Here is a 27106-nt window from a genome sequence, read left to right as displayed (position 1 = left end):
GTAAAGATGTAATACTTGAAAATCTATTCATCACTTTAATAGAGTAAACTTGAACAAGGAGAAATCTAATAATTGAAAGATCAACCAGAGGACGTGCAAAGAGCCAGAGGCAAAATACAGATGAAAAAAATGCGCAGTGGGTTTCATGGTCTAATTAGTGCTACCTGGAAAGGTTATAAAATAAAATTATGAGAAATAGCTAAAAGAAAATTATTTATGCATTGGGAGAGTGGAAATTGGCACTAAAGGAGCAAGAGGCATGATGGGCCAAATTGTCTCCTGTTGTTGATTTTGAAAGCCAAAGATTCCATAAAGTATAAATGGGAATTAAAATCAAAGCAAAATTTGAAAGCACAGCAAAAGGTTGAGCAACTAGCAAAAATTATTTTTCAAGATACGCTAGATAAACACTAGGATGAAAGGAGTAATCGTATGCGAGTGGAGTTTAATTAGGAGCTAGGAAGACACTTCTGTAATCCATAAATACCAGCAATTAATTTCTTGGGAGGGGTGTGGGGGACAAATAGAATATTTCTGTGTTGTGAAAGGTGGAGAATGGAAAGGTAATTAGTGTTGTTTTAATCAGACTGTATGTCAGATGTTGCGATTTGTTTTATGTAGTCTACAGCACAAGGGTGAGATTAAAGTCTTAGTGGTGCAAAATACCATAATGGTTGATATGTGGAACAAAACTTACTCATGCCTTTTACCCAAACTGATTAACAATCTTTTTGAAGTATGTAAGAGAGGAAAAGTTAAAGGATAAAGCAAGTCTGTAAGATTTAAGACTGCAAAAAGGAAGTTGAACCATAGAACGCTGCAGCACAGAAAACAGGGTCCTTCTAGTCTGCCAACCATCATTCCACTAGACCCATTGACATGCTCCCATTCCATAACCCTCCAGACCTCTCCCATCCATGTATCTATCCAATTTATTCTTAAAACTAAAGATCAATCCTGCAAGCACCATATCAGATGGCAGCTCATTCCAGACTCCTTCCACTCTCTGAGTGAAAAACTTTCCCCTAATGTTGCCCTAAACCTTTTCCATTTCAGCTTAAAACTATGACCTCTGGAATTTATCTCTCCCAATCTAAAGGGAAAAAACCTACTTGCATTTACTCTGTCTATTCCCCTCATAATTTTGTAAACCTTTATCAAATCTCTCCTCATTCTTCTACACTCCAAGGAATAAAGTCCTAACCTGTTTAATCTTTCCCTGTTTCTCAACTCCTGAAGACACAGCAAAATCCTACAAAATGTTCTCTGCACTCTTTCAATCTTATTGGTATCCTTCCAGTAGTTAGGCAACCAGAACTGCACACAATACTCTAAATTTGGCTTCACCGATGTCTTAAACAACTTTGACATAACAACTCAACTTGTATACTTGATACTTTGATTTATGAAGGCTAAGACGCCAAAAGATTTCTTTACAACTCTGTCCACCTGCGATGCCACCTTCAGGTATTCCCAAATCTCTTTGTTCCTCTGCACTTCTCATTCCCCTACATTTACTGTGTATGTTCTGCCTTGGTTTACCCTTCGAAATTGCAAAACCTCACACTTGTCTGTATGAAACTCCACCTGCCATTTTTTTGGCCCATTCTCCCAGTTGGTCGAGATCCATCTACAAGCTTTGAAAGTCTTCCTTACTTCCTCCTATCTTTGTGTCATCAGCAAACTTGCTGATCCAATTTACAACATTATCATCCAGATAAATGTATAGACAACAAACGACAATGGTCCCAACACCAATCCCTGAGGCACACCACTTGTCACAGGCCTCCAGTCTGAGAAGCAACCATCGACCACAATTCTCTGTTTTCTCCCACAGAGCCAATTTCTAATCCAGTTTACAACCTCTCCATGGATACCTAGTTTCTTAACCTTCTGAACTAGCCTTCCAAGCGGGACCTTTTCAAAGCCTTTACTAAAGTCCATGTACACAACATCCACAGTCTTTCCTTCTTCTATCTTCTTGGTAACCTCCTCAAAACTCAAAAAGGTTTGTTAAACATGATCTATCATGCATAAAGCCATGCTGACTGTGCTTAATCAGCTCATGGCTGGCCAAATATCTTTATGTCATATCTCTGAGAACTCCTTCCAATAATTTTCCTACTACTGACATCAGGCTCACTGGCCTACAGTTAACTGGTTTTTTTTTTGGAGCCTTTTCGAAACAACATGAGCTACCCTCCAATCTGTGGCTAAGAATATTTTAAATATTTCTGCCAGGGCCTCTGCAATTTCTACACTAGTCTCCCTTAAGGACCGAGGGAATATTATATCTGGTCTGGGGTGTTTATTCGCTATAAGGCTGCAAACACCTCCTCCTCCTTATCTCCATATGTTCCATGACCCTTCTGTTTGTTTCCCTTTCTTCCTTATGCACTGTCAGTTTTCCAAGTAAATACTGATGCAAACAAAAGTTTAAGATCTCTTCCCCCCCCCCCCACATTACGTGAGACTCCACGCATAGATGACTACTTCGCATTTTCTGTACTCCTCAAGTACCTCATTAGCTCCTTGTTGCTGATACTTGCTATTCACCTCCCTCTTCTTAACCAGATCACCAATATCCTTTGAAAACCAGGGTTCCTGATGCCTGTTAACTTTGCCTTTTATCCTCAAAGGAACATGCAAATTCTGGACTCTCAAAATTTTTCCTTTGAAGGCCTTCCACTTACTTAACACACCCTTGCTATAAAGCAACATATCCCAATCCATTCTTCCTAGATCCTTTCTCATTTCCACAAAACTTGCCTTCCTCCAATTTAAAATTTCATCATGAGGATCAGACTTATCCTTTTCCATAATTAACTTAAGCTAATGACATTATGGTAATTGAACCCAAAATGACCCCCTACATGTACATCTGTCATCTGACTTGTCTTGTTCCCTAATAGGAGATCAAATATTGTGTCCTCTCTCATTGGTACTTCTATATATTGATTTAGAAAACTTTACTGAACACATTTCACAACTCCAAGCCATCCAGCACTTTCACTGTATGGGAGTCCCAGTCAATATTTGGAAAGTTGGTGGGGGGAGTCATGTGGAGGACATAGGATGTGGGATCCTAAAACTCACGGGAAAATAGAAGAAAATGATAATTTAATTGAAGTAAATGGAGATTAAAATACAAAGGAAGAATATAAGAATAGTCCATTTACTTTTTAAAATGGCTTCGGAGAAAGGAATTGTTGTTGCTGGAGCAGATGAAGGTGTTTGTTCCTGTACATGAAGAGAGGCCTTTGATTCAGAGAAATCCCGGATCTGGAGTGATAAGCAAGGCCTGTCAGAGAGTTGAGTTGCTGGGAGCAGCAGCGAGTGTGACCAGCCTGTCGTCTGGGGAAGATGGTGTCAGGCCAAGGAAAACAGATTCTTTAAGCAAGGTCAGAGTGTTGAGTTTGAGTGATATGATTGATTTCAGTGGTGAATTTGCAAGTGTTATGGAACAAGGACAGAGAAGATTTGGAGAGGTTGGTTTAGTCTATGAAGATGTTAAACAAGTTAAATGTAAAACTAAGGCTATACAAAAGGATAAAGAAACACTGATGGTGAATTGCCACTGATGGTATGGGAAATGTGGGATTATATCAAAATGATGTGGGAAGAAATAAAATATCTAAGATCTGAGGTTAAGGATATGAATGAAAAATACAAGCAGTTATCAACAAATATGCAAGTACAAAACCAAAAGAGTGAGAATATTATGAAAGTTTATCGAAAAGTTAAAAATGTAAAGGAGAAGCTGAAAATTTTGGAGTCTGAATTTAAAAAAGATATTGTTGAAAGGAAGATAAATTCAGAAAAAATTGACAAGATGGAAAATTTTAATAAGTGAAACAACATTAAGATTGTTGGCTTTTAGGAAAAAGAAGAAAAGCAATGACATGATTCGATTTTTCCAAGGATGAATGCCTAAGGTTCTGGGGGTAAATCAATTTGAGGCTCAATTGAAATTGAAAAAGCACATAGAGCCCTCAGACTACAACCGCAATCAAATGAGAAACCTCGCTCTATGGTAATTAAGTGTTCAAAATATCAAAACAATGAAAGGATTTTAGCTTTAGCAGCAAAAAAAGTAAGAATAAAGAAAAGTCCACTTGAATATCATGGTTCGAAGGTTTTCTTTTATGTGGATAAAGAGGAGGCAGTTTAATGAAATTTTTTGAAAAGGGATACAAGTTTACATTATGTTATCCAGCAATGATGAAGATTGTATTACTGGATGGCAAAAATCAATTTTTTATGGATTACAAACAGGCATCAGATTTTTGTGGAAACTGTCTTTTAATAGGCCGAGTAAATGAGAAGGAATTGTTTGGAATGACACAATGGACGAGTAAATTAGGGTCTCTGTTCTGATGTAATACCTGGGAGGTGAAGGGTTCCAGAGTCCATCGGCTGCTGTTCACGGGCTCATTTGTGGCAATGAGCCACATCCCGCATGATGAAGGGGGCGGTGCTATATTCATTAGCGCCAATAGTGGGGTTCTACTATCTATGAATGGAGTTGTATTGATTATATTGATGCTGTAGTGGCAGCTCCACTGCTCCTGCAATAACACACACAACCAGACAGGTTGAGCTCAGTGAGCAGACTGGGTTATTGCAGGCTGCTGGGCTGCACTTATACTCCCAGCCCGGACTTGGCTGAGAACTGCGCTGGAGGGCGCTGATGTCACCCGGGTGTCACGTGGTCTCTAAGTGCGGGTTTCTGAGCCCTGAGCTGGAAGGAAGGGAAACCTCCTCGATGGCACCATTTTGGCCGGCTGCCCCGCTGCGTGGCTTACAAGCGGGGCCGGTTCGTCTGCCTTGTGAGCCGCCACACAGAACCCCCCCCCCATAACCGGCGCCAATTGCCTTGGCCAGCCATTAACAGCGGCCAACCTTGCATTTCCCTGGAACGAGCAGGGCTGACGACACTTCCGGGCCTTGGCTCCTCAGCACTGGTGGTAAAAGCAGAGGCCTGAAGCAGATGTTGCGGCCTTGGTTATGCTCTTGGGGGCCCCTGCAGGGGCCAGGTGCTCTATCGCAGTGCTAGGGCGGGCTTGGCATGGTTGTGGCCATGCCTCATGACCTGCTGGACCACTGAGCCTTCCGACAATCGTGCGAGCCATGGCTCTTGGGCCCTCTGGGCGACCTTCCTCGGGTCAGTGAAGCTCTCCTGAACCAGCAGCTGGTGGATGTCCCCGGGCATATGTTCGAGGAAGATGCGCTCGAAAAGTGGGCAGTTGGTGTGCTCACCTATGAGCGTGAGCATCTCATCCATCAGTTCCATCAGGGACCTATCCCCCAGGGCGTCGAGGTGTAGCACCTGAGCGGCACGCTGGTGTCTAGATAGTCCGAGGGACCCGGTAAGCACTTGCTTGATGGTCTCATACTTGTCCTCGGTGGGTGGGTACTGAACAAGGTGCAGTACGCGTCTGGCAGCGGCCTGGTCCATGGCAGCGACCACATGGTAGAATTTGGTCGTGTCGGACTAAATCTGGCGGAGATGAAACTGGGCCTCCGCTTGGCCAAACCAGGTCTCCGGCTCTTGAACCCAGAATTCAGGCAGTTTTACGGCTATAGCGCTGATCCCAGGCTTGCTCATGATGGGTTCAAAGACATTTGAACCAGACCTGGCTGAGAACTGCGCTGGAAGGCGCTGACGTCACCCGGTCGTCACATGGTCCCCAAGTTGGGATTCTGAGCCCCGAGCTAGAAGGAAGGGAACCCCCGACGGTGCCATTTTGGCCGGCTGCCCCGCCGCGTGGCTTACGAGTGGGGCTGGTTCGCTTGCCTTGTAGTGAACTGCCACAATGCTTTATTTTACTTTAGAGAATTGATTCAACACGGAATTTAAATTGGATGATGCAAGAGATGTGAGATTCTTAATGAACCTATGATTAATTTGCATTATTACTAGATATATTGGAATTTAATATTTAGAATTGATTTAAAATATAAGAGGTCCAATTGAAATTGAAAAACCACATAGAACTCTCAGACCATGGCCATAATCAAATCAGATTTGGTGGAAACTTTGCCTTTTAATAGACTGAGTAAATGAGAAGAAATTATTTGAAATGCCGCTGTTTGAGGGCTCATTGGTGTCAATGAGCCACATCTCGTATGATAGAGGGGGGTGGTGCTATATTCTTCAGTGTCATAGAGGGAGTTATATTATTAAATATATGTTTATGAATAGAGTTATATTGATATTTTATTTTACTTTAGAGAATTAATTTTACACATAAATTCAATTCGATGATGGAAGAGATATGAGATTAATTAGGATTAATATTAGATGTATTGAAATTTAACATTTAGAATTGATTTAAATGTTTGGATATGTTGTATCATGTTGGTTTTATGTAATCTTTATCAATTTTTTTTAATATCCATTCCATTTTTTTCTCTTAAAGTTTTTTTTCTAGTTTTTTTTCCCACTGGGTGACTTGGGCCCTTTTTTATCTTAGGATCTTTGGGGGGATTGGGTGGGTTGGGGTGGGGGGCTTTTCTTTTTTTTCTTTCTATTTTCTTTTTCAACTTATAAAAGCTATGTATGACAAATTGTGAATGAAATGTATGTAATATAATTGATTGTATGGCATCTATAAATGAATTTTTTTTAAAATATTTGGCAAGTTTAAAATCTCCTACTATCACAACTTTCTGCTTCTTGCATCTGTCTGCTATATCTCTATAGATTTGCTCCTCCGATTCTCTCTGAATATTGGGCAGACTATAATATGACCCTATCAGTATGGTTTCCCGTTCCTCAACTCCACCCATGTGGCCTCTGTAGACCAACCCTCCTGGCTGTCCTGACTTAGCACAGCTGAGATATTTTCCCTGACTAGCAATGCCACTCCTCCCCCTTTCATCTCTCCCTCTCTATCATGTCTGAAGCAACAGAACCATGGAACATTGAGCTGCCGGCCTTGCCCCTTCTCCAACCAAGTCTCACTAATAGCAATAATGTTGTAATCCCACGTGTCAATCCAGCCCCTAAGTTTGTCAGCCTTTCTAACAATAAATGCCTCTGGAAAAAATTTCTATCACTTATAAACCTTTGATTTCTGTCTATACATGCAGTCTACGCATGACCTTTATCCTCTTCCTTCTCACTAACTTCTCTAACGTTCTGGTTCCCCTCCCCTTGCAAATCTAGTTTAAACCCATCGAGACAAGACAAACAAACCTACCCGCAAGGTTATTAATTGCCTTCCAGTTCAGATACATTCCGTTCTGTCGGTAAAGATCCAACCTTCCCTGGAACAGAGCACAGTGATCTAGAAACCTGAAGCCCTCTGTACCACACCGTATCCTCAGCCATCTATTAAGCTGCCTTAACCTCCTATTTCTAACATCTCCAGCACTTGGCACGGGAAGCAAACCTGAGATCACTACCCTTGAGGTCCCCTTCTTCAATCTAGTGCTTAACTCCCTGAACTCTCATTGCAGGACCTCCTCACCCTTCCAACCTATGGAAGGGTCCCTACATGGACCATAACATCTGGCTGATCACCCTCCCAGCTAAGAATGTTGTGAACTTGATCTGAGATATCCTGGACCTGGGGTTCCCAACCTGGGGTACAAGTAGCCCCCAGTGGTATATTTGAACTTTTTAGGGGGTACATTGGGTCTGAGAGAATAATCACTACTGTACAATACATGGTGTTGTAATCTGCAGTCAGATTGCACAATGTCGTTTTTTTTCCCTTAATTTTTAGGGGTACACGGGAACCTATAAAAATGCCCAAGGGGTACAGAGGAACAAAAAGGTTGGGAACCGCTGTCCTGGACCCTGGCACCAGGGAGGCAACGTACCATCCGGGATACATTATCTCCTCCACAAAACCTCTCAATGTCTTCACAACTATGGAATCCCTTATTGTGACAGCTTGTCTCTTTTTCCACCTTCCCTTCTTAGCCACACATCAGACTCTGTGCCAGAGACCTGATTGCCATGGCTTGTACCTGGTAGGTAATTTCTCCTCCTCCCACCCCCCACCACTAACAGTATCCAAAATGGTATACTTGTTTTTCAGGGAGATGCACAGGCAGGCAGGACATGGGAAGTGGAGTGGTGATGGCTGCTATGCCTGCCTGTTCTCACTCCCTCTCCTAACTGTTTCCCTCTTCCTGTCTCTGAGGTACAATAGTGTCCCTGTAACTCCTATCTGTAACATCTTCTGCCTCCCGAATGCTCCAGAGTTTGTCCAACTCCTGCTCCAAAGCTTTGTAAGGAGCAATGCACTTCTCATATTTGTAGTCACCGACTTCCCAAACAATCCACATCCTACAAGAGAAGCATTCGCCTGCCTGAACGCCATGCCCACACTCTCTCTCTATCCCCCCTCGTGCTCCCACCATTGCTCCCCCACCCCCACCCCCTCACTTTCAAAAATTTACTTGCAGTGGCATCGACTTCCATCTGAAAATAGTTAAACCAAAGTGCTGGCATGCATATATTTTTGTTACATTATTGCCTGAAATGGATTGGCAGTTTAATCTGTTCTTTCATATTTGATTAGTTGCTTGACAGGTATTTATTGAAGAATCAACTTAATCAGCTTTAGAGAAGCTGTGATAATATTTGGACTGATTCTTGGCATGTCAGAAAAATTAGCAGCTTTTTAAAACAAAACTATCAATGTCTATACTGAGTTTAGCTGACAATTAGTGTGGTTTTAAATCGATTACTGGTACATCAGTACCAAAATAATCTGTGTAATGCTTCAGAAACTTTTAAAAAATGTAATACTTTGGCATGATTTCAGTAATTTGTGTACATAACCTTTACGGAAAAGAATCATTCCTACACAAAAACATTTCTAAGGTGAAAATTTTCAGTTTGTACTATACAATGAATGTTCTATTTCTTCATTTGACTTTTTTCCCTCAACTCACGACCTGTATTACATTTAGAACTATTTTCAGTGACCATCATGCCACAAAGAACATGTGAAATGAAGAGGTTACAGAAGTGTGCATGCTAATGTGGCAGCAAATTGTGCTTCTGTACATAGTAGTATGAAAAAGTATACTTCAGATTAAAGTATACTTCAGATTAAAACAGAAATAGTTTTTTCTATAAAATAGTTTTAAGCAGTCTCTCTACCTTGATTATAGTTTGTATAATTTACTATCTTGTAGTGGCGGCGGAGTCAATTGTATTAAGAAAAGGTTGGACAGGTATATGGATGAGAAGAAGATGGAGGGTTATGGGCATTGTGCAGGGAGGTGGGACTAGAAAGGGGTGTTTGGTTCGGTGCGGACTAGAAGGGCCTAATGGCCTGTTTCCGTGCTGTAATTGTTATGTTATGTTATCTTATTTATGTTATCTTATTTTTCAAAAAGGCTAATCCACATAATTATGATGCCTGGTTTGACTACCTCCGCTTGGTTGAGAGCGACGGAGATCCCGATACTGTTCATGAAGTATATGAGCGTGCAATAGCCAATGTTCCGCCCATTCAAGAAAAGCGCCACTGGAGGAGATACATATACTTATGGATTAATTACTCTTTGTTTGAAGAATTGGAGGCAAAGGTACACATGTCACAGCAAAGCAGTTTATGGGCAAAAAATTTTATGTAAGGATATATTGCTGCTCCTGTGCCTGTATATCCTGTTTCGTAGTCTATTCAGACTTCAGTACGCAAGAACAATATGTCATCCTATGATGTTATGTTTTATCTTGGTTGTTTCTGTTTTCTTTTTAAGCCATTTGATTTTTAATACTCAGAGTATTGGAATTAAATTGTTAAAACCAAGTAATATTGTTTTCCCTTTGTATTGCAATAAGTATAGAACTTTACAAATTTGTGTTTTTATATTGTACTCCAACCGAGCAGTTTTGGTTGGAAATATTTGTAAGGTGAAATTACGTTTCCAGTTTTTCTTTTGTATTCTGCTTAAGCTATATACATTTTCTATCCTTAGTATATTATTGAAAGTTCTGTAACTTCAGTTTATCTTTCTGAACAGGATCCAGAGAAGACTAGGCAAGTTTATCAAGCATGCTTGGAACTTATCCCCCATAAAAAGGTACAGCTCTATAATCTTAAGCTAACAATAATAATTTTGATGTCTGTTCCATTGATACTGCTCCACATAATTGAGGAAACTGAAGAAAATATTTTACAAATTAACACAAGATCATAAGAAATAGAACAAGAATAGGCCTGTTCAGCTTGCTCTGCCATTTAGTAGGATCATTGCCTGGTCTGGCCATGAAATTGGCTCCACCTGTATTTTGGCACATCATCGGGGCAACGGATGCCACTACAGCGGCTAAAGTAAGTGAATTTATTGGCCACCACCTGACAGAAAACCAATACACCAGGTTACGGCAGTTTCCTGCTTCCCGGAAATCCTCAAATCCCCTATGATATAAATATCTAACTGTATGAAATGTATTTAATGAGGTAGCTTCTACTGTTAAGTTGTTTTGAATTGGAAATATACAGAATATTCCAATGATTTGACTCCAAAGTTGCTTGATATTAGCTTAAGCTCCATGGTAACACTTAGGACAAAATGGGCCAAACCGCTGCCTATGCAGCTGGCTGAACAGCCGCGCAGCACTGCGGGCCAAATTGAATTGCACGAGGGAGTTCGATACTCACCTACAAGATGGCATGGGGCTCCCGTTGTCTTCACTTTAAGCCACGCGCCCTTCAGGTTAGTCGCAAGCAGGGGGTGATGTCATTTCCGGTCCCGGGTGTCTGGGCCGAAAGTGATTTAAAGGGGGAGGTAAGTTTGGCTATACTTGGTGACCCCCCCCTCGACTGCAAGATTCAGCCAAAGCTTGAATTCACAGTCAATGTGGACGCACCAACAACAACAGCAGCTGCTGCCTCAGCTGCAGTCAGCGAAGTTTGCATTCACCCACCCCCTTTCTGGGCCCACCAGCCTCGAGTGTGACTGAACCAGGCTGAGACCCAGTTCCGCCTTAGTGGAATAACAGCTGAAGACACAAAGTTTTGGCACATCATCGGGGCAACGGATGCCACTACAGCGGCTAAAGTAAGTGAATTTATTGGCCACCAACAGACAGAAAACCAATACACCAGGTTACAGCAGTTTCCTGGACATCCTGGAATTAACCAGGCATGAATGGGGCATGCAGCTTTTGAATATAGATGGGCTAGGCAACAGGAATCCATCCAATTTAATGAATGAAATCCTCGTTCTAGCGGATGGCCATTCCAATTGCTTTCTTTTTGAGACCTTATTCCTGGCAAAGCTCCTGGATCATGTCTCCATACCAATAGCAAACATGGACTTTAGCCATCCCCATGACGTGCCCCCGGAGGCTGACAGACTCTACTGGACGCCAAGGCAAGAGTCTGCCCATATATAGCCCGTGTTCTCGGCAGAGACATCTCCCGTGCCCTGTTCATCACCCTTAGCTGAGGGGGTGAACATACCGACAGGTGCCGAGAATGGTGTTTTTACCACTGCCAGAGGGGTAAAAATGCCCATAGATGCGTCCCCTTGTGTGGCTACCACGGCGGCAGTGGCAAGCCTGAAAAAGTTGTCAGGATATGACAGAGCCAGCTGCCAGTAGTGGCTTTGGCAGCTGGCATGAGTACTGGCCTCCTCTATCTTCATGATGACACTCGTGAGTGCAAATTTCTCGTGGACATAGGCACTTGACTCAGTTTACTCCCACTGACATACTTTGAAAAGACACCTAAGCAGCAGGGACTCACCCTTCAAGCTGCGAACAGAACCATTCCCAGCTTTGGCATGCGATGTGTCACAATTAAGATAGGGAACGTCGCATTCCATTGGAATTTCATTTTGGCTTCCATTGCACAGCCCACCTTGGGTGCAGATTTCCTCTGGACCCATGACCTGCTAGTTGATGTTAAGTGAAAGAAGCTAGTCAATGCCACTGCTTTCCAAACGTGTACCCACTGCCAAACTTCCAAAATACAGCAACACACCAAGGTACCTCTCCAGTCTTTCCCAGCAGTGCGCTGATGTTTTGAGCATGTGCATGTAGACCTGGTCAGATCCCTACCAGTGTCTCAGAACATGAGATACATCCTCACAGTCATAGACAGATTCATGCGATGGCCAGAAGCCATCACATTGCCATCCAGCGAAGCTGAGACATGCACCAGAGCGTTCATTGCCAAATGGATCTCAAGATTTGGAGTTCCCACACATGTCACCTCAGACTGTGGAGCGCATTTCACCTCTATGTTATGGACTGCCTTTATACGCTTTTGTGGCACACAACTGCATCGCACCACAGCGTCCAATGGTCTTGTGGAGCGTTTCTACCAGCAACTCAAGACGGCACTCAAAGCCCGACTCACCGGACCCAACTGGGTAAACGAGTTGCCATGGGTTCTGCTGGGTGTGTGCTGAAGGAAGACATACCAGCGTCATCCGCAGAAATGGTTTACAATTCAGTTCTCTTGTTTCCAGGTGACATTCATTTCTCATCCGACTCCTGCTCTTCCGATCTGGATGTGCTTCAGCAGCTTTGATACCACGATGCAGTAAGAAAACCTATCCAACCGACTGGCATGGACCCTCCAAACAGCATTTGCCTCCTGCCCTCTTCAACACTGACTTTGTGTTTGTGACAGACCCCAGGAACACCAATGCAACAGCTTTTTCCATGTGATCAAAAGGGATGGGGTTGTGTACACTTTAGACATTGGGGGACATTATCAACTGTCACCATAGACTCAAACTAGCACATGTGGATCCTACTACCCCTATTCACTGCCCCCAGCTCAGGAAGTGAGGGCATCAGCCTATGGCAAGCACAGCAGTTTCATCTCCTTTGGGGGAACGATTCTGTGGGGGTTGGTACAGCAGGCCGAGCTGCCGCGTAACACAGTGGGCCGAACTGCTGCCTGTGCAGCTGGCCAAATGACCATGCAGTGCCACGGGCCTAATTGCTGCTCACTCACCTGTCCGAAAATACCGCACAGCACTTCAGGCCAAATAGCATTCAACTACAAGATGGCGTAGGTCTCCTGTCATCTTCACTTTAAGCCACGCGCCCTTCGGGTGAGTTGCAGGCGCAGGGTAATATCACTTTCGGTTCCGGGTGTCTGGGCCGAAAATGATTTGAAAGAGGAGGCAGGTTTGAATAAACCTGGGTTTATTCACTAACCACTGGGTCTGGTGAATTGATTTAGTAGCTCTACTGGAGTAGTCACTATAATGTCATGAATCCTATTGCAGGATGTTATTTTAGTATAATAGTTCCAGAGCTACCATCTTTGACATTAGATATTAAAACTAAGCCATACCTGTTTTAAGGTAGCTACAGACATTCCTGTGGTACTTCTTGATGAAGAGCAGGAAAGTTCTGTAAATCTCCAGGCCATTAGTTATGTTGCTTGAGGAATGTTTTTTTTTAAACTTTGTTTACCTTCAAGATTCATGATAATAAAAACAGTGTAATATTACACAAAATTGTCTTTAGTCTGCAGTAAGGCAGACAGACTAGTCATCAGCAATAATTGCTGGGTGCCTCCTACAGTCAAAGAAAGAAAAGCAAAAGGGAATGACCTCCAGTCGCCGAGTGCCCATGGATTTCCCTCCAGCACTCATGCAGCTTCTTCAGTTGTACTGACTCCACTCTAAAGCATCGGCAACCTGAACTCCAAATCTGAACCTCTGGCATGATTAGGTACCCTTCAGCACGCTCGGCACTCTCTTGCATCCTGGTTCCTATACCTGATATCCCTTCAGCCAGTCTTAAGCCAATCTCCAGCTGTCCAAAGCCTGCATGGGTTCCTTGCCGCAGAGCCCCTCATTAGTCTCCCCATTTTCTGGTGCCCTGCATCAGTCCTCTTCTTCCATGGAGTTTGCAATGTCTTGTGGCTGCTGCCGATCATTAGGTGCTGCCATTTTGGGCAGTTGCCGGATTTTAAATAAAACCATTATTGGCTGTTTAACTTCTAATAGTATACTGTGGAAAGTATGCTGACTGGTTGCATCATGTCTTGAAAGCTGGAGTGTCCAGGAATTATCAGGTTCTTGAACATTCCCATACTACCCTTACCATTAAATACCACCAAAATATTTGTCTGCATTATTGAAATATCACTTTGTTGCACTAACTGCAACTGTGAATAATGATCTCACATTGGCGTATTATGGTAATTAATTTGCACTATTGTTATTGGTGTATCTTGCATACCTGTAGGGCTGCAGCAACTAAGAATCAGTGCAACTGTTCATTGTATGACCAAAAAAATTCTTCTTATTGTTTGATTATAAAGCAGTGAAAGGTGGCTTGTGAATGTCGTAGCACATCATGAAGTCATTGAACTATCATGTTTGTCTCTGCAACTTAATATTGCTTACTATATTTTTTTTAATTCGAAGCAACTAGGATCCTGTCCACTAATTCATCCTCACCTTTTGATCATGGTATCTTACTTTTACAGTTTACATTTGCCAAATTGTGGTTGCTTTATGCACAATTTGAAGTTCGACAGAAAAATCTACCGCTTGCCAGGCAGGCTTTGGTAAGTGCTATATATGTACTTCCACTTATAGTTTTGAATTGTAACAACTAAAATTGTTAAATTGCACTTTTGCTGTTGCATTGTACTTAAAAAGAAATTTCACACATCTCAGTTTAACAATAGCGAGGTGACAAGGCCATTGGTATTTTCTTTGTCAAAAATGCTATTTGTTTTCTTCAGCTTTGTAAGGTTCTACAAGGCCTGGGCTCCCTCCATTTCAAGTCTCACAAAATACATCAAAAGATGCATTTACAAAGGATAGAATTCTTTGGATTGTAGGGTGGCAAATGTGACCCAATTTAAGAATGAAGGAGTGAAAATGGGGAGTTAATGATCTGTAATTTTACAGTCAGTTGGAAGGGAAATGCTGGGCTCAAGTAAAGGAAATAATGACAAATGACAATATCTTGTAAAGAATAGGATAAATGGAAGTATGAAAATAAAATTAGATATAATTAATTTGATGGTGCTCTTTCAGAATGATTAATGGAATAGATCAGGGATCTGAGTGAATGTAGTGAATTTGGCTTTTCGAGGTTGGTCAGCAAGCTTGGAGTGTATGGAATTGGGGAAACTGTACTGATATAGTTTGAGAATTAGACATGGGGACAGACCAAAAAGAGGAAGTAAACAAATCCTTCTCAGATTGGTGGATTGTGATTAGAGAGGTACCAGAGGGATCAGGACTTGGGTTACAAGATTACATTAATGATTTGGTTGTGCAGATTAAACGTCACATTTCCAAATTTGTTGTACCATGGTGTGATTTTTGAGTAGTAGAAGCAAGGACTATGTAAAAAGGTTTCAAGATACATTAGGGAAATTATTGGGAAAAATTTCCAAGGACAGGATTTATGTTCACAAAGACTGATTAGGGGTAATCATCGTGGCTTTGTGCAGGAAAATTCTGTCTCTTAAAGCTGAGTTTTTGAGGAGGTAACTAAGAAAATAGATGAAGGCAACATGGTTTATGTGGATTTTAGCAAGTCAAAGTCCTACACAGTAGGCTGGTCCAGAAGGTTAAGCCACATGGGATCCAAGGTGTGTTGTAAAACTGGATTCAAAATTGGTTTGGTGAAAGGTGGTGGGGGTTCAAGGGGTGTTTTCTGGCCAAAACCAGTGGCTACTGATCACTGCAGTATTCAATTCTGGATAATCAGGAATTTAGGGAAAGTGCTGGAAAATGGCTCTGATCTTCTAATCAGCCATGTTGTTCAAGGCTCAAATGACCAGATGCCATGTTCCTAATTCTGCTCCTTTCTCTCATGTTCTTTTATTTTCTTGCCCAGTCGTCACCCATTACTGTATATAATTTGCCACTGTCAAAATTATATTCCTTACTGTCGAGAAAATGAAAATCGATAAATTGGGAAAGAATATGTGGATACATATCCACATATTCAGTCACCCTGACAGCTAGTGTTACTGACTAGAAGACGGACAAAATAAAACATTAATTTTCCCTTGATTAGTGTGAGGATTCTGAACCAATTTGACTTGGCATTATTGCCACCCTAGCTGATATCAGCCAAGTCATTAAAAATAAGAAAAGACTATTCTGTTGAGTTCAGCCTCTTAATAGAATTATTTTGGTGAAAAATATAATATTCTGCCACTGTCAACATTTTATTCCTTACTGATGAGAAAATGAAATGCTGATAAAGTGGGAAAGAGTATGTATAAATAAAAGAATTTCTATGCTGTATTTTTTTAAATCTTTATTTTCAGCCTTTTGTAAATCATGACTGGCAATGTGTTGTCTTCAGATAAAGCTCAGATTATCCATTAGTACAGTCTGAATAAAGAACCAATAACTGAAAATGCTGGAGTACAGCCTTTTAATAATAAAAATGAAATACTAAAAAAGAAATGCTTTATAACCTCTTCATCAGAAACATTTTATCGTAGGTGTCTACTAAAGAATGGAGTAATTGTTTGTATTTTATTTTCCCCAAGCACATGAAGGTCACGGTAACCTAATCCCACCACACACCCACCATCACAGTGTCATTTTTCTGTTGTTGAGAGATGAGCACTTACTGTCACAAATTAAACATGATTTTTGTTTGTTCAAGATGCTTTCTTTTTTTCTACATTTTGAAATTACATTTTTATTATGCATTTTCAGGGTACTGGCATTGGAAAATGTCCAAAGAACAAGCTGTTCAAAGGGTATATTGAGTTAGAACTCCAGCTTCGTGAGTTTGACCGGTGTAGGAAACTCTATGAGAAATACTTGGAGTTTTCCCCAGAGAATTGCACCACTTGGATCAAGTTTGCAGAATTAGAGACCATTCTTGGAGATGTTGAACGTGCTCGTGCAATCTACGAGCTGGCAATTGGTCAACCTAGACTCGATATGCCAGAGGTAAGAGATTTGATCAGTTCTCGTGATCATTAGTAATTTTTTTTACAAAAGCAATCAAATTTAAAATCTATGGATAATGATTTAAAGAGAAATATGCATTTAAGAATTAGGTGGTTCCTCAGCAATCCTAATAGGCACTTATTAGCCTTAAGATGAAATCTATTTTAACTACATTATTTACTGTTAACTGCTACTATTTTATTTACGCTTCATGGAATTGGAACAGGTGATTTTTTTTTCCTTTGTGTCTAATCTTTTACACATTTTTAACATTCAATTGTAGTGCATAAACACGTAACATTTTCCATCTATCTGAGATTTTTTTTAAATCGTCCCTTTAATGAAATGTGAACAATTCGATGTTTCTACATTTGAATACTAACCAGTAACCTTATTTTTTATTGTTTAGATGCATTTTCACTAATATATATGAAACTCCCTATTCTAATTCTTTCCAATATAGTGCAAGGTTAGAACAGTACTTGTGTTCAATAATGTGCTTATTGTGACATGGTAGTCATTTTCACTTTGTCAAATAGGAAATTTGATTCTCTCTTCTGTGCAATTTCCCAGCAGGTTGATTTCATCTCCTCATGATTCTTCAGATAATGGGAAACAGCACAATTGAAAGAGCCATATATTATGTTTAGGCTGATACTGGTTCTTTAGGGGAGCTATCAAATCTAGTTACAATTTCCTCTGTCTTTTAATACTCCTTCAAATCTGCGTCACTTTTTAATTGGTTTTATCTCTGTGACATAAATCATAATGCAAGAGTTTTTACTTGAAGATCAATCAATTAAATTTCAGTTTTCTCTGCCTCTTGAATTTCTACATTAATTCATTTGTAGATCACCATGCATGTTATTTGTTATGTAGTCAACACGATCAAACCACACCTAATAATGTAATTTTTAAATGTTTTAAATTTTAATTTCAAGAATATTGCTTGATTTATTTAAGAATAACATCTTGCATTTGGATTAAGTAAGTTTCACAAAGCTAAACATTTTAATCCATGCCAATCCACAGGCCTGTAAGCATTCTATTATTTAATATTTAAAGAAAAGAATGATAGGCCATTTGTGTGTGTCTGTCTAATATTTTATATACACACACATACAGGTATCTCCTGCTTTTCAAAAGTTTGCTTTTCACCACTTTGCTTTTACGAAAGACTTACATTAGTACCATTTTTCGCTAACCAAAATAAATCAAAAGAGGATTTTTGCTTTTACGAAAAAGCTAAAAAAACAAAAATAGCATTTGGCGGGCTGTCGGGAGAGTGCGGAGCAGTGGGATCAGTGTGGGGACTTATAGCAGGCTGTCAGGATAGCACAGAGCAGTGGGATCAGTGTGGGGACTGATAGTGGGCTGTAAGGAGACCACAGAACAGTAGGTCTAGGAAAACTCAACATTTTTTTTCCCATACAAATGGTAATCGCCTCTTTGTTTTATGCCATTTTGGCTTATGAAAGGTTTCTACTTTCAGAGAGCGGGGGATACGTGTGTGTGTGTGTGTGTGTGTGTGTGTGTGTGTGTTTACATATTATATAGATTTTAAAAATGTACACTTGAGGAACAAGACCTCAACTTGCACATTGCACAACTTCACTTGGTTTCTAATTTTGTGTTAAAACTGGACATTTCCTCCTACAACTGGATTTCACAGCTTTTACATTCCTCAGTTTATCTTTTTACCTTCCTTCAATCAGATGATTTCAGCAACATATGTCCACTGCAAACTTGGCCACAGTTCTACTGGAGCTATTCTCTTTTTTCTATCCATTCCTCTTCCACTCTACTTGCAGTTTAAAATTGACATTTCTTCTTTTTATTGGTTCTGAGAAAATATCTTCAATCTTCCACAGTTGCCGTCTGATCTGCTGAGCATTTCCAACATTTTCTGCTTTTATAACAAACTTGTATTCTTTTAGTACAGGGGATATAAATAGTTTTGTGTGTTGGTCAGGCTTCTATAGAAATTGTTTAAACTATTTTAAGGATTATAGTTCAAGTTACACCATGATGAAAAAGTTGCATGTGGTGTTTGGGCTGGGGAGTGGGGAGAAGGTAATTATCCAAATATTCTTCATTTTTTCCAATGTTAATTTTAAGCCTTTTAAGATTCCTGATTATTGGAGGGAATTTTCACTTTTTACTCTATTTGTGACCACTATTAACTCTTCATATACTGTGGCAGGAAAAATAATTTCCTTAACTGCTCTCATATTTTGTTTTTTTGGAGTGAATCTTCAATATACTCTTAATATTCTTTCCTGGTGAAAACTGACAGTATTTCATTTGTGACATACTCATTTTCCTGAAATCTTCACTTTTTTTATTTAAGATCCTTATTTGACTTTTTTTTCAGCTCCCAGCCCATCCTTTAAAATAAATTTTTATTTTCAAATACTATCTCTGGATTTCTGCCAATTAAAACTCAAAATTCTCCCAATAAGGTTGGGAATTCTCTATCCAGAAGAGTTAGAGTTGGTCAATTGTTAGTTTGCACACAGGATAGAAATCAATCATTTTTTGGGCTTTAAGGTCTCTAAAATCAGGCCAAGTAGTAATTGGCCATGAATGGGAAATGGGCTGGCGAAGAACCACATTTACCGAATACGGCTCTTGTTTCTAAGTTTTCACTCTTTTTCCCAAAATATCAAATAACATCAACTAGCTACTTTGGAAGCTATCATTTTGGCATCACCTGTTCATTCTGGCTTTGCATGCTTTCTGGTCATCATTGAAGTCATAATGAAGAGTCAGCTTTTCTTCTTGTCAGTTGTGGAGGCATGCTTAAGATCATCCTTGATTAATCGCTGCATTCTATCTGGGTACCCTGTCATGAGATCTATTAACATATGAGAGAGGGCTTCAAAATATCTGGAATTACATTGTTAGATCTGTTTACATTGTGGTTCTGCTACAAAATTAAGGCCTATTTTGTGTTTTTAAAAAATTTGTTGCCCACAACGGTGGTCTTGAATAGAAGATAAAAGGGGATTTGTGCACTGGATTCTTAAGTAAATACAGTTAAGTTCTTGATTTGTTTGCCAAAAACATGTTAATGTAGTGGTACTGATCTACATGGTAGCATCCAAAATAGATTTTCTTTTGCATCTCGTTGATATGTAACTAACTGAAAATGGCTTGTGCTCTAAGTAACTTGATTACAGTTGAATATTGTTAGGTAAAAACATCATGAGCTGGGAATGTAGAAGGAGTCACCCAGTGCTGGGCCGTAACAAGATGCAGTTGTGACCTTGTACTCTCAAGATAAGAGTGGGGATGACAAATTGATGTGCAGGAAGCTAGCAGAGAAGGATAGCAACAGTTTATTCATTGGACAGTGTCATGGTATGATAATTTACTAAGTACGTATCCTAAGGTATAAAAAAACACCACTTGCTGATAACGGCAGAATGCGCCTTCTCCAACTAACACTGTTAGTTGCAAGTGTTACAATCCGGCAATAAAGAACAAAGAACCTTGATTTCGACTCAGTCTGGTGTTTGTCTCACTCATTCATGAACAAAGCAGACCTAACAATATGAATCTAAGTAATTCCCCTTCAAAATTCCAGATTGATTCATCTGAGCAACTCAGAATGAGAGGACGACCAAGGGGGAAAAATGATCAATCAATTAGAGGGAAAATTTGGAGTTCAATAAATTATCTTTTTTCCTTCTGGGTTGGCCAAGCCTTTAGAAATTCCACTAATAATTTCATCGATGGTGGAATGAGGCAAAGAGAGAAGAAATTATTGAACAGCTGCTGGACAGATTAGTTTAGGAGCAGTTGTTGTTGGGTAAGTCCATATCAGAAACATGGGAGTAGTTTAAAAACTAGCAGATCAGAATTTAGGACGGTTGTGTTCCAATGAGAAAAAGACAAATTGGCAAGGTTTAGGAACCTTGGATGATGAGAGATTATGTGAATTCAGTCAAAAAGGGAAGGATATAAGCTTCAGAATTTACGAGGCAAGTTTTTTTTTTAAAGGGTGTGGTAGGTACCTGGAGTGTGCTGGCAGGGGAATGGTGGAAGCAGAAACAGTAGTGATGTTTAGTTAGCACATCCACATGTGGTGAATAGTTGGGTATGGATCATGTGCAGGCAAATGGGATTAATTTAATTTGGCATTATGGTCAGTACAAATATCGTGAGCCAGAGCCTTTTCCTGTGCTTTAGTTTTTTTCAAAGCCAAACCCAACTGCATCTGCAGTTAGAAGATCAGCAGCATATTTTAACCCAGGAGTTGGCACTTTTTCAATGATCTTGGAGCTATAAACCCCTTATTTTATTTTAGGTTTTAAGTATACCAAGACTTTCTGCAGCCTAAAATATGGGTACTCTTACAATTTTAAACAGTCATTTATTAAAATAAAAAATAGTCATATGTAGGTTCGATAATGTTGTGGAGTTTCACTATTTTTCAGGTTCTGTGGAAATCCCACATTGACTTTGAAATTGAACAGGAAGAATATGAAAGGACGAGACACCTTTACAGACGCCTACTTCAACGGACTCAGCATGTTAAAGTGAGCTACTATTAAATTTAGACATACACGGTAAAATGGCATTTTGGCCCACGAGTCCGTGCCACCGAATTAAATTACACCCCGATAAGTTTTTGTATGGTGGGAGGAAACTGGAGCCCCCAGGGAAAACCCACGCAGACTCGGGGAGAACATACATACTCCTTACAGACAGCACAGGATTCGAACCCCATCCCGATTGCTGGCGCTGTAAAGACATTGCACTAACCACTATGCCAACTGTTAAAAATAATTTTTTTAATCAGGCTTGTGTTAAAGCAATAGCTTTTTTTTTTAAAACAATAAACCAAAAACCAAATTTGGATTGGATTTTTAATTAAGTATAAACTTCAGAGGGTTTGACAATAATTAATTATCACTTTATCACTCACTCAGGTGTAATTTATTCTTTGCTGGTCACCTTTTGCTCAGTAATAATAGTGTGTGAAACTGAGCAGCAATGGAAGTAATTATCTATACACTTACATATCTGTGTGATCAAAACTTCTAAAAGATTTCTTGCTTTTTGACAGGTATGGATCAGTTATGTTCAGTTTGAACTTTCAGTGGATGCGACTGAACGTTTACCTAGATGTCGACAAATTTACGAGGATGCCAACAGATCTTTACGAAACTGTGAGGAGAAAGAAGAGCGACTCATGTTCTTGGAGTCCTGGAGAAACTTTGAGACTGAATTTGGCACAGAGTCTTCACAAAACAGGGTTAGCAAACTCATGCCAGAACGTGTCAAGAAGAGGAGAAAGTTACAGACAGAAGATGGGGTAAGGTCATTTCTTAAAGTAACTTTCACCAAAGTAACAAAAAAAGTTGTAGTTGGGGCAATATGCAGTTAGTCATTAGTGTGGAAATAGGCCCTTTAGCCCAATTTGCTCACATGGACCAAAATGTCCCAGCCATACAAATCCCACCTGCCTGCATTTGGCCCATATCCCTCTAAGTCTAAGCCCATCCCAACCATGTATATGTCCAAATTTTTCTTAAGCATTGCAATGGTACCTGCATCAAACACCTCTGGCAGCTTGTTCCATACATTCACCACCCTCTGTTTTAAAAAAAAGTTGCCCCTCAGGTTCCTGCTGAACCTCTCCCCTCATCTTGCGTCTGTCTCTCTCCCCTCGTCTTGCGTCTGTCTCTCTCCCCTCGTCTTGCGTCTGTCTCTCTCCCCTCGTCTTGCGTCTGTCTCTCTCCCCTCGTCTTGCGTCTGTCTCTCTCCCCTCGTCTTGCGTCTGTCTCTCTCCCCTCGTCTTGCGTCTGTCTCTCTCCCCTCGTCTTGCGTCTGTCTCTCTCCCCTCGTCTTGCGTCTGTCTCTCTCCCCTCGTCTTGCGTCTGTCTCTCTCCCCTCGTCTTGCATCTGTCTCTCTCCCCTCGTCTTGCATCTGTCTCTCTCCCCTCGTCTTGCGTCTGTCTCTCTCCCCTCGTCTTGTATCTGTCCTCATGATTTTCTTCACCTACAATGAGATAACCCCTTATCCTCCTGCGCTCCAAGGAATAAAACCCTAGCTGGCTGAATCTCTCCCTATAGCTCAGGCCCCTGAATGTTCTCTGCATCCTCTCCAATTTGACAACTTTCCTATACCATGATGAGGCTGCTTTTGTCTTGTGATAAATGTCATCTTTAACATTTAATCCATTTGGTAGTTAACAGCTATCCACATGCTTAAACAGATCTCTTAGTGTGGCAGTTAACACAAATGCTATTAGTTTCAGCGACCTGGATTCAAATCCGCTGTTCCCTTTAAGGAGTTTGAATGTTCTTCCCATGACCATGTAGGTTTTCTTTTGGTGCTCTAGCTTCCTCTAGCATTCCAAAGATACATGATATCTGTAAGTTAATTGGTCACATAGGTGGTGTGGGCTCACGGACTGGAAAAGCCTGTTACTGTGCTGTATCTCTAAATAAAGTCAATTATAAATCTTTGTGGGAAAACTTATCAAATTGATAAAATTTGGTTCATATGAAGTACACATTAAAAGCATTTTCTTTTCATTTATTGAAAATACTCCTGAAATTTTACTACCTATGTTATTTTTCAATATAATTTGAGCAAATTTAGTTTATTTCTGAGTACAAATGATGTGATTTTATTGCAGCTGAGAATTCAGAGAACCCTATTTTTGTTTGTTTTTAGTATGGTTTTCATGACCCTTTATTTTAATTTGTGACAATATACTCTTTGCAAACCTCGTAAGGATTTTGCATTTGACTCCTTTTGGGCCTTCTGTTTTGTTATTTAGTTCACTTTCATCAGGCCAACTCATAGATTATTGAACTGAACACCAGAGGGTTGTCTTATTCTTTTCACTTGGGCTGATGATTCTAACCCAGTTTTCCTGAGCATCTGTCATGAATCTATAAATGTAGTGTATTTTGCTTGGTGATTTGGTAGTAAGGAGCAGCTCAAGCTTGGAAATTTTACTATTTTGAAAATAAAATAGATAATTTGAGTATGGTCTCATCAAATAATATCTTCCAATTAATTCCTTAATGCAGTCAGATGCTGGCTGGGAGGAATATTATGACTATATCTTCCCAGAAGATGCTGCCAATCAGCCGAACCTCAAGCTGCTTGCTATGGCCAAGCTCTGGAAGAAGCAACTGCAGGAAGAGAAAGAATCAGAAGAAGACCCTGATGAGAATACAGATAAGACTGAGAGTGAATCCTGATGAATGGACTTTTTTTTTAGATGCTTCAATTTGCTTTCTCTTTTAGAACTATGTACAATACTTGAACAGCTGGAGCTGTCTAAAGGGTTTATAAAATTGGTTTTTGTATTGCCTTTTTTTTTGGCATTCCTTGTGCTACATCATGATCTCACACCAGTATCCTCAGTTGAGGTCAGAATAACTTGTCATTACCTCCTGTATTGGAATAAATCAATTCAGTAGATCTCTCTAGATGACGAACAATCCAAAATTGGTGTATAATATTTGTTTTTACATATAAATAATACAAAATAGTTAACTGAGCAGATAAAGTTTACAAATAATTGGCCATTATTTGTCACCTTTGGAAATTTTCATGGTGGATATTAGATGATACATCTTGAGTGTATTTTTGAATGAAAGTTCACTTATTCATATTTGACATAATGAAATTATTATTGTGTTTAAGTAAGCACATTTAATTTTAGACCCAAATATATCAAAACTATCCTTGCCAGTTACATGAAATTGCACCCTCTTAACCTGAGCATATAAGCTTTCATAAGTGATAGTCTATTTGGCATTCTACAACAGCAAGATGTGCAGAAATTATTGGGTGCATTGTTTGTTCTGAAGTTTGAATTATCACGAATGTGGTGTGGGTGAATCCCGATAAGGTTAGAAAGATAAGAATGATCCTTTTTTTATATAAAAAGATGTTAGGGGCAGCATTTAGTCCTGTAGCAGGCCAAAGGTTTTGGTATCCATCTTCCTGAAAGTACCAATTATAAAATAAAATGTTTTTGGAGGACTGGGGAGTTCACAATTCTGAATCCTCTTTGCAAAACAACCAATACTCCGATTAAAAATTGACATCTGAAGATGGTGGATCTGAGCTCTTTTGTATGGTCTGAATTTTTTAAGAAATGCTATTTTTGCTTTCTCATAGCAAGGAAAGCTGATGTCTTTTTCCTCAAACTTGGTGTCTTGGGGCTTGTTTCCAAGAAAAGTATAATTTGCTTTTCTTAGACCCTACTGCAGTATATTTGTGATAGTTCGTTGTAGCTATTGACTTGTCGCAATGGAAAGATTCATCGTCTTCTAGAAAACAAATTATAACTAAAAGCCTCTCAGTTGCTTGATTTGCCAAAGCAACATTGTGTATTTATAAAAAATTTTGATTACAATAAGACTAACTCATTTGCTCATAAAAGGCACCTAACTTCAGATGAAGGAAATATAGTTACTTAAATTTTTCAACCATAAGTCCTTCATTAATTTCCCACATTGTTCCTGTTTACAATTTTTAAAACTTTGCTGTATGTGACGATGCAGTTTTTGACAGTGTTTTTTGTATACTTTCCATTATTCATGAATCACAGTGAAATATTACTCCGTGGGCAACTTTTTTGTTTGAAGTGATATTAAATCCTCTTTTACCCATTGTAAAAAAGGTGCGATCATATGCAATAAGGGTTCCAAAGGTAACTGTTTGTGGTCTTTAACCCTGTTTTATCAAGAAGCAGCCTCCTCTTCTCCCATTAGCTGTTATGAAAACATTGTTTTACAACTAATTTTTTTCCCAGCTTTCCTACATTTTATTTCTTGTCCTTCACTTGTTCAACAGTCGACACTTTAGTCAGCAGATTGTCTCAACTATTTAATTACTTTTGTGATTAAAAGTGAACACAGAAAAGAAGCTTCACCATTCTTCCCTTTTGGTTTACGTCCTATTTTTGATCTTGGTTTCTAGTTTTGGAGTGTTTGTTTTCCACATGCCTTTTAATTTGCTTGGGTTCAAACAAACATTTCAATTGACCCAGTCATGTAAATTCTAGTACTGGATTGCTGAGTTTCTTTTGTGCACAAAAGTTGAAAGATTTGTTTCACGTTACAGTTATTAACAGATTTCCACAATATTTTAATTCTGCAATGTTAATTAATAGTGCCTTGTACTTTTTTTGGTTTCGAACTATACAATGTGCTTCCCTTTGAAATTGTACTCCAAAATTACTTCATGCACAAGAACTAGTACATCTCTTTAAAATAACTTTCCTCTCTCCTCACATTACAATTTTTTTATTGTCTTCAAATGAAAGCTATGATAACATCTGAAACTCTGCTTGTGACAGTTAGGATGCCACAGACATAAAGCTATTTCCTTGAAGTTCTCTAAACCCTTGTGCTGTTTTCCTCCCCTTCCTCTTTCAGTCTCTTCAAAATTAATACCATATTGCATTTTACTCGAGGCTACTAAACTTTGCCATTGAGGGCACCTTTGCACCTGTATTTTCCATCTTCTTTGCTCTTACTCCTCTGGCACCTTCTGAAGGCAACAGCACTTTGAAATATGCTAAGGTTCATCTCAAAAACAATCTCCTGGGTAGAGGAGGCTGGTCAAATTTCAAGACTGCTGTTATTCAAATCTTGCAATAGTTATGATCACAATTTGCTCCCAAAAGATTTTTAGAAACTTACTGTTGAAAACCAAACAATGCAATGTTCCTGAATTTCCATACCAGGTAAGTTTAATTTTATCAAATTTGTCTTTAAAATGTTTTTAACAATGTTCCACAACAATTTTTCAGTTGAGAAGTAAGCATTGGCAATAAATAAGCTATAGCTTCATGTATTGATGTAGCAGCAAAATGCCACATGTAGCATATGGGCCAGCCTGATTAATGTAATGGTTAGTGCAGTGCTATTACAGCACTTATTTCATTTACCATGCTCCATCTAATTGCTATGAAAACTGAATATATTACTTTTGATTCATTCAAAGCTTTGATTATAGATCAGTGGTTTTTGACCTTTTTCTTTCCACTCACATACAGGTACACGATCCTTTATCCGGACTTCTAAAATCTGGAAAGGGCCAAAATCTGGTAAGTGGGGGGCCAGGCGACTGGAAGGGGGTGGATACAGCAGCTCAATTCGGGTGGGCTTTCCGAAATAAGGAAAAATCCAAAATTCGGAACACACTGTCCCCCAAGGGCTCCAGATAAAGGATCGTGTA

At 39.7% G+C, this 27106-nt stretch overlaps 1 protein-coding gene across 1 annotated transcript in view; it reads left to right on the top strand.

Moving 5' to 3' along the window:
• The window catches only part of crnkl1 (crooked neck pre-mRNA splicing factor 1), a 41090-nt gene extending 16105 nt beyond the window's left edge, over nt 1–24985 (top strand). The window contains exons 8-14 of the mRNA XM_069932368.1: nt 9364–9555; nt 9994–10053; nt 14436–14516; nt 16645–16884; nt 21327–21428; nt 21959–22207; nt 23938–24985. Coding sequence (XP_069788469.1) covers nt 9364–9555; nt 9994–10053; nt 14436–14516; nt 16645–16884; nt 21327–21428; nt 21959–22207; nt 23938–24111 — 1098 coding nt within the window. The 3' untranslated portion in view covers nt 24112–24985. The remainder of the gene's footprint in view (nt 1–9363; nt 9556–9993; nt 10054–14435; nt 14517–16644; nt 16885–21326; nt 21429–21958; nt 22208–23937) is intronic.
• The last annotated feature ends 2121 nt before the right edge of the window (nt 24986–27106 follow it).

Source organism: Narcine bancroftii, chromosome 4 (genome assembly GCF_036971445.1).
Source record: "Narcine bancroftii isolate sNarBan1 chromosome 4, sNarBan1.hap1, whole genome shotgun sequence".
Taxonomy (NCBI): Eukaryota; Metazoa; Chordata; class Chondrichthyes; order Torpediniformes; family Narcinidae; genus Narcine; species Narcine bancroftii.
This window is presented reverse-complemented; position numbering and strand designations above follow the sequence as displayed.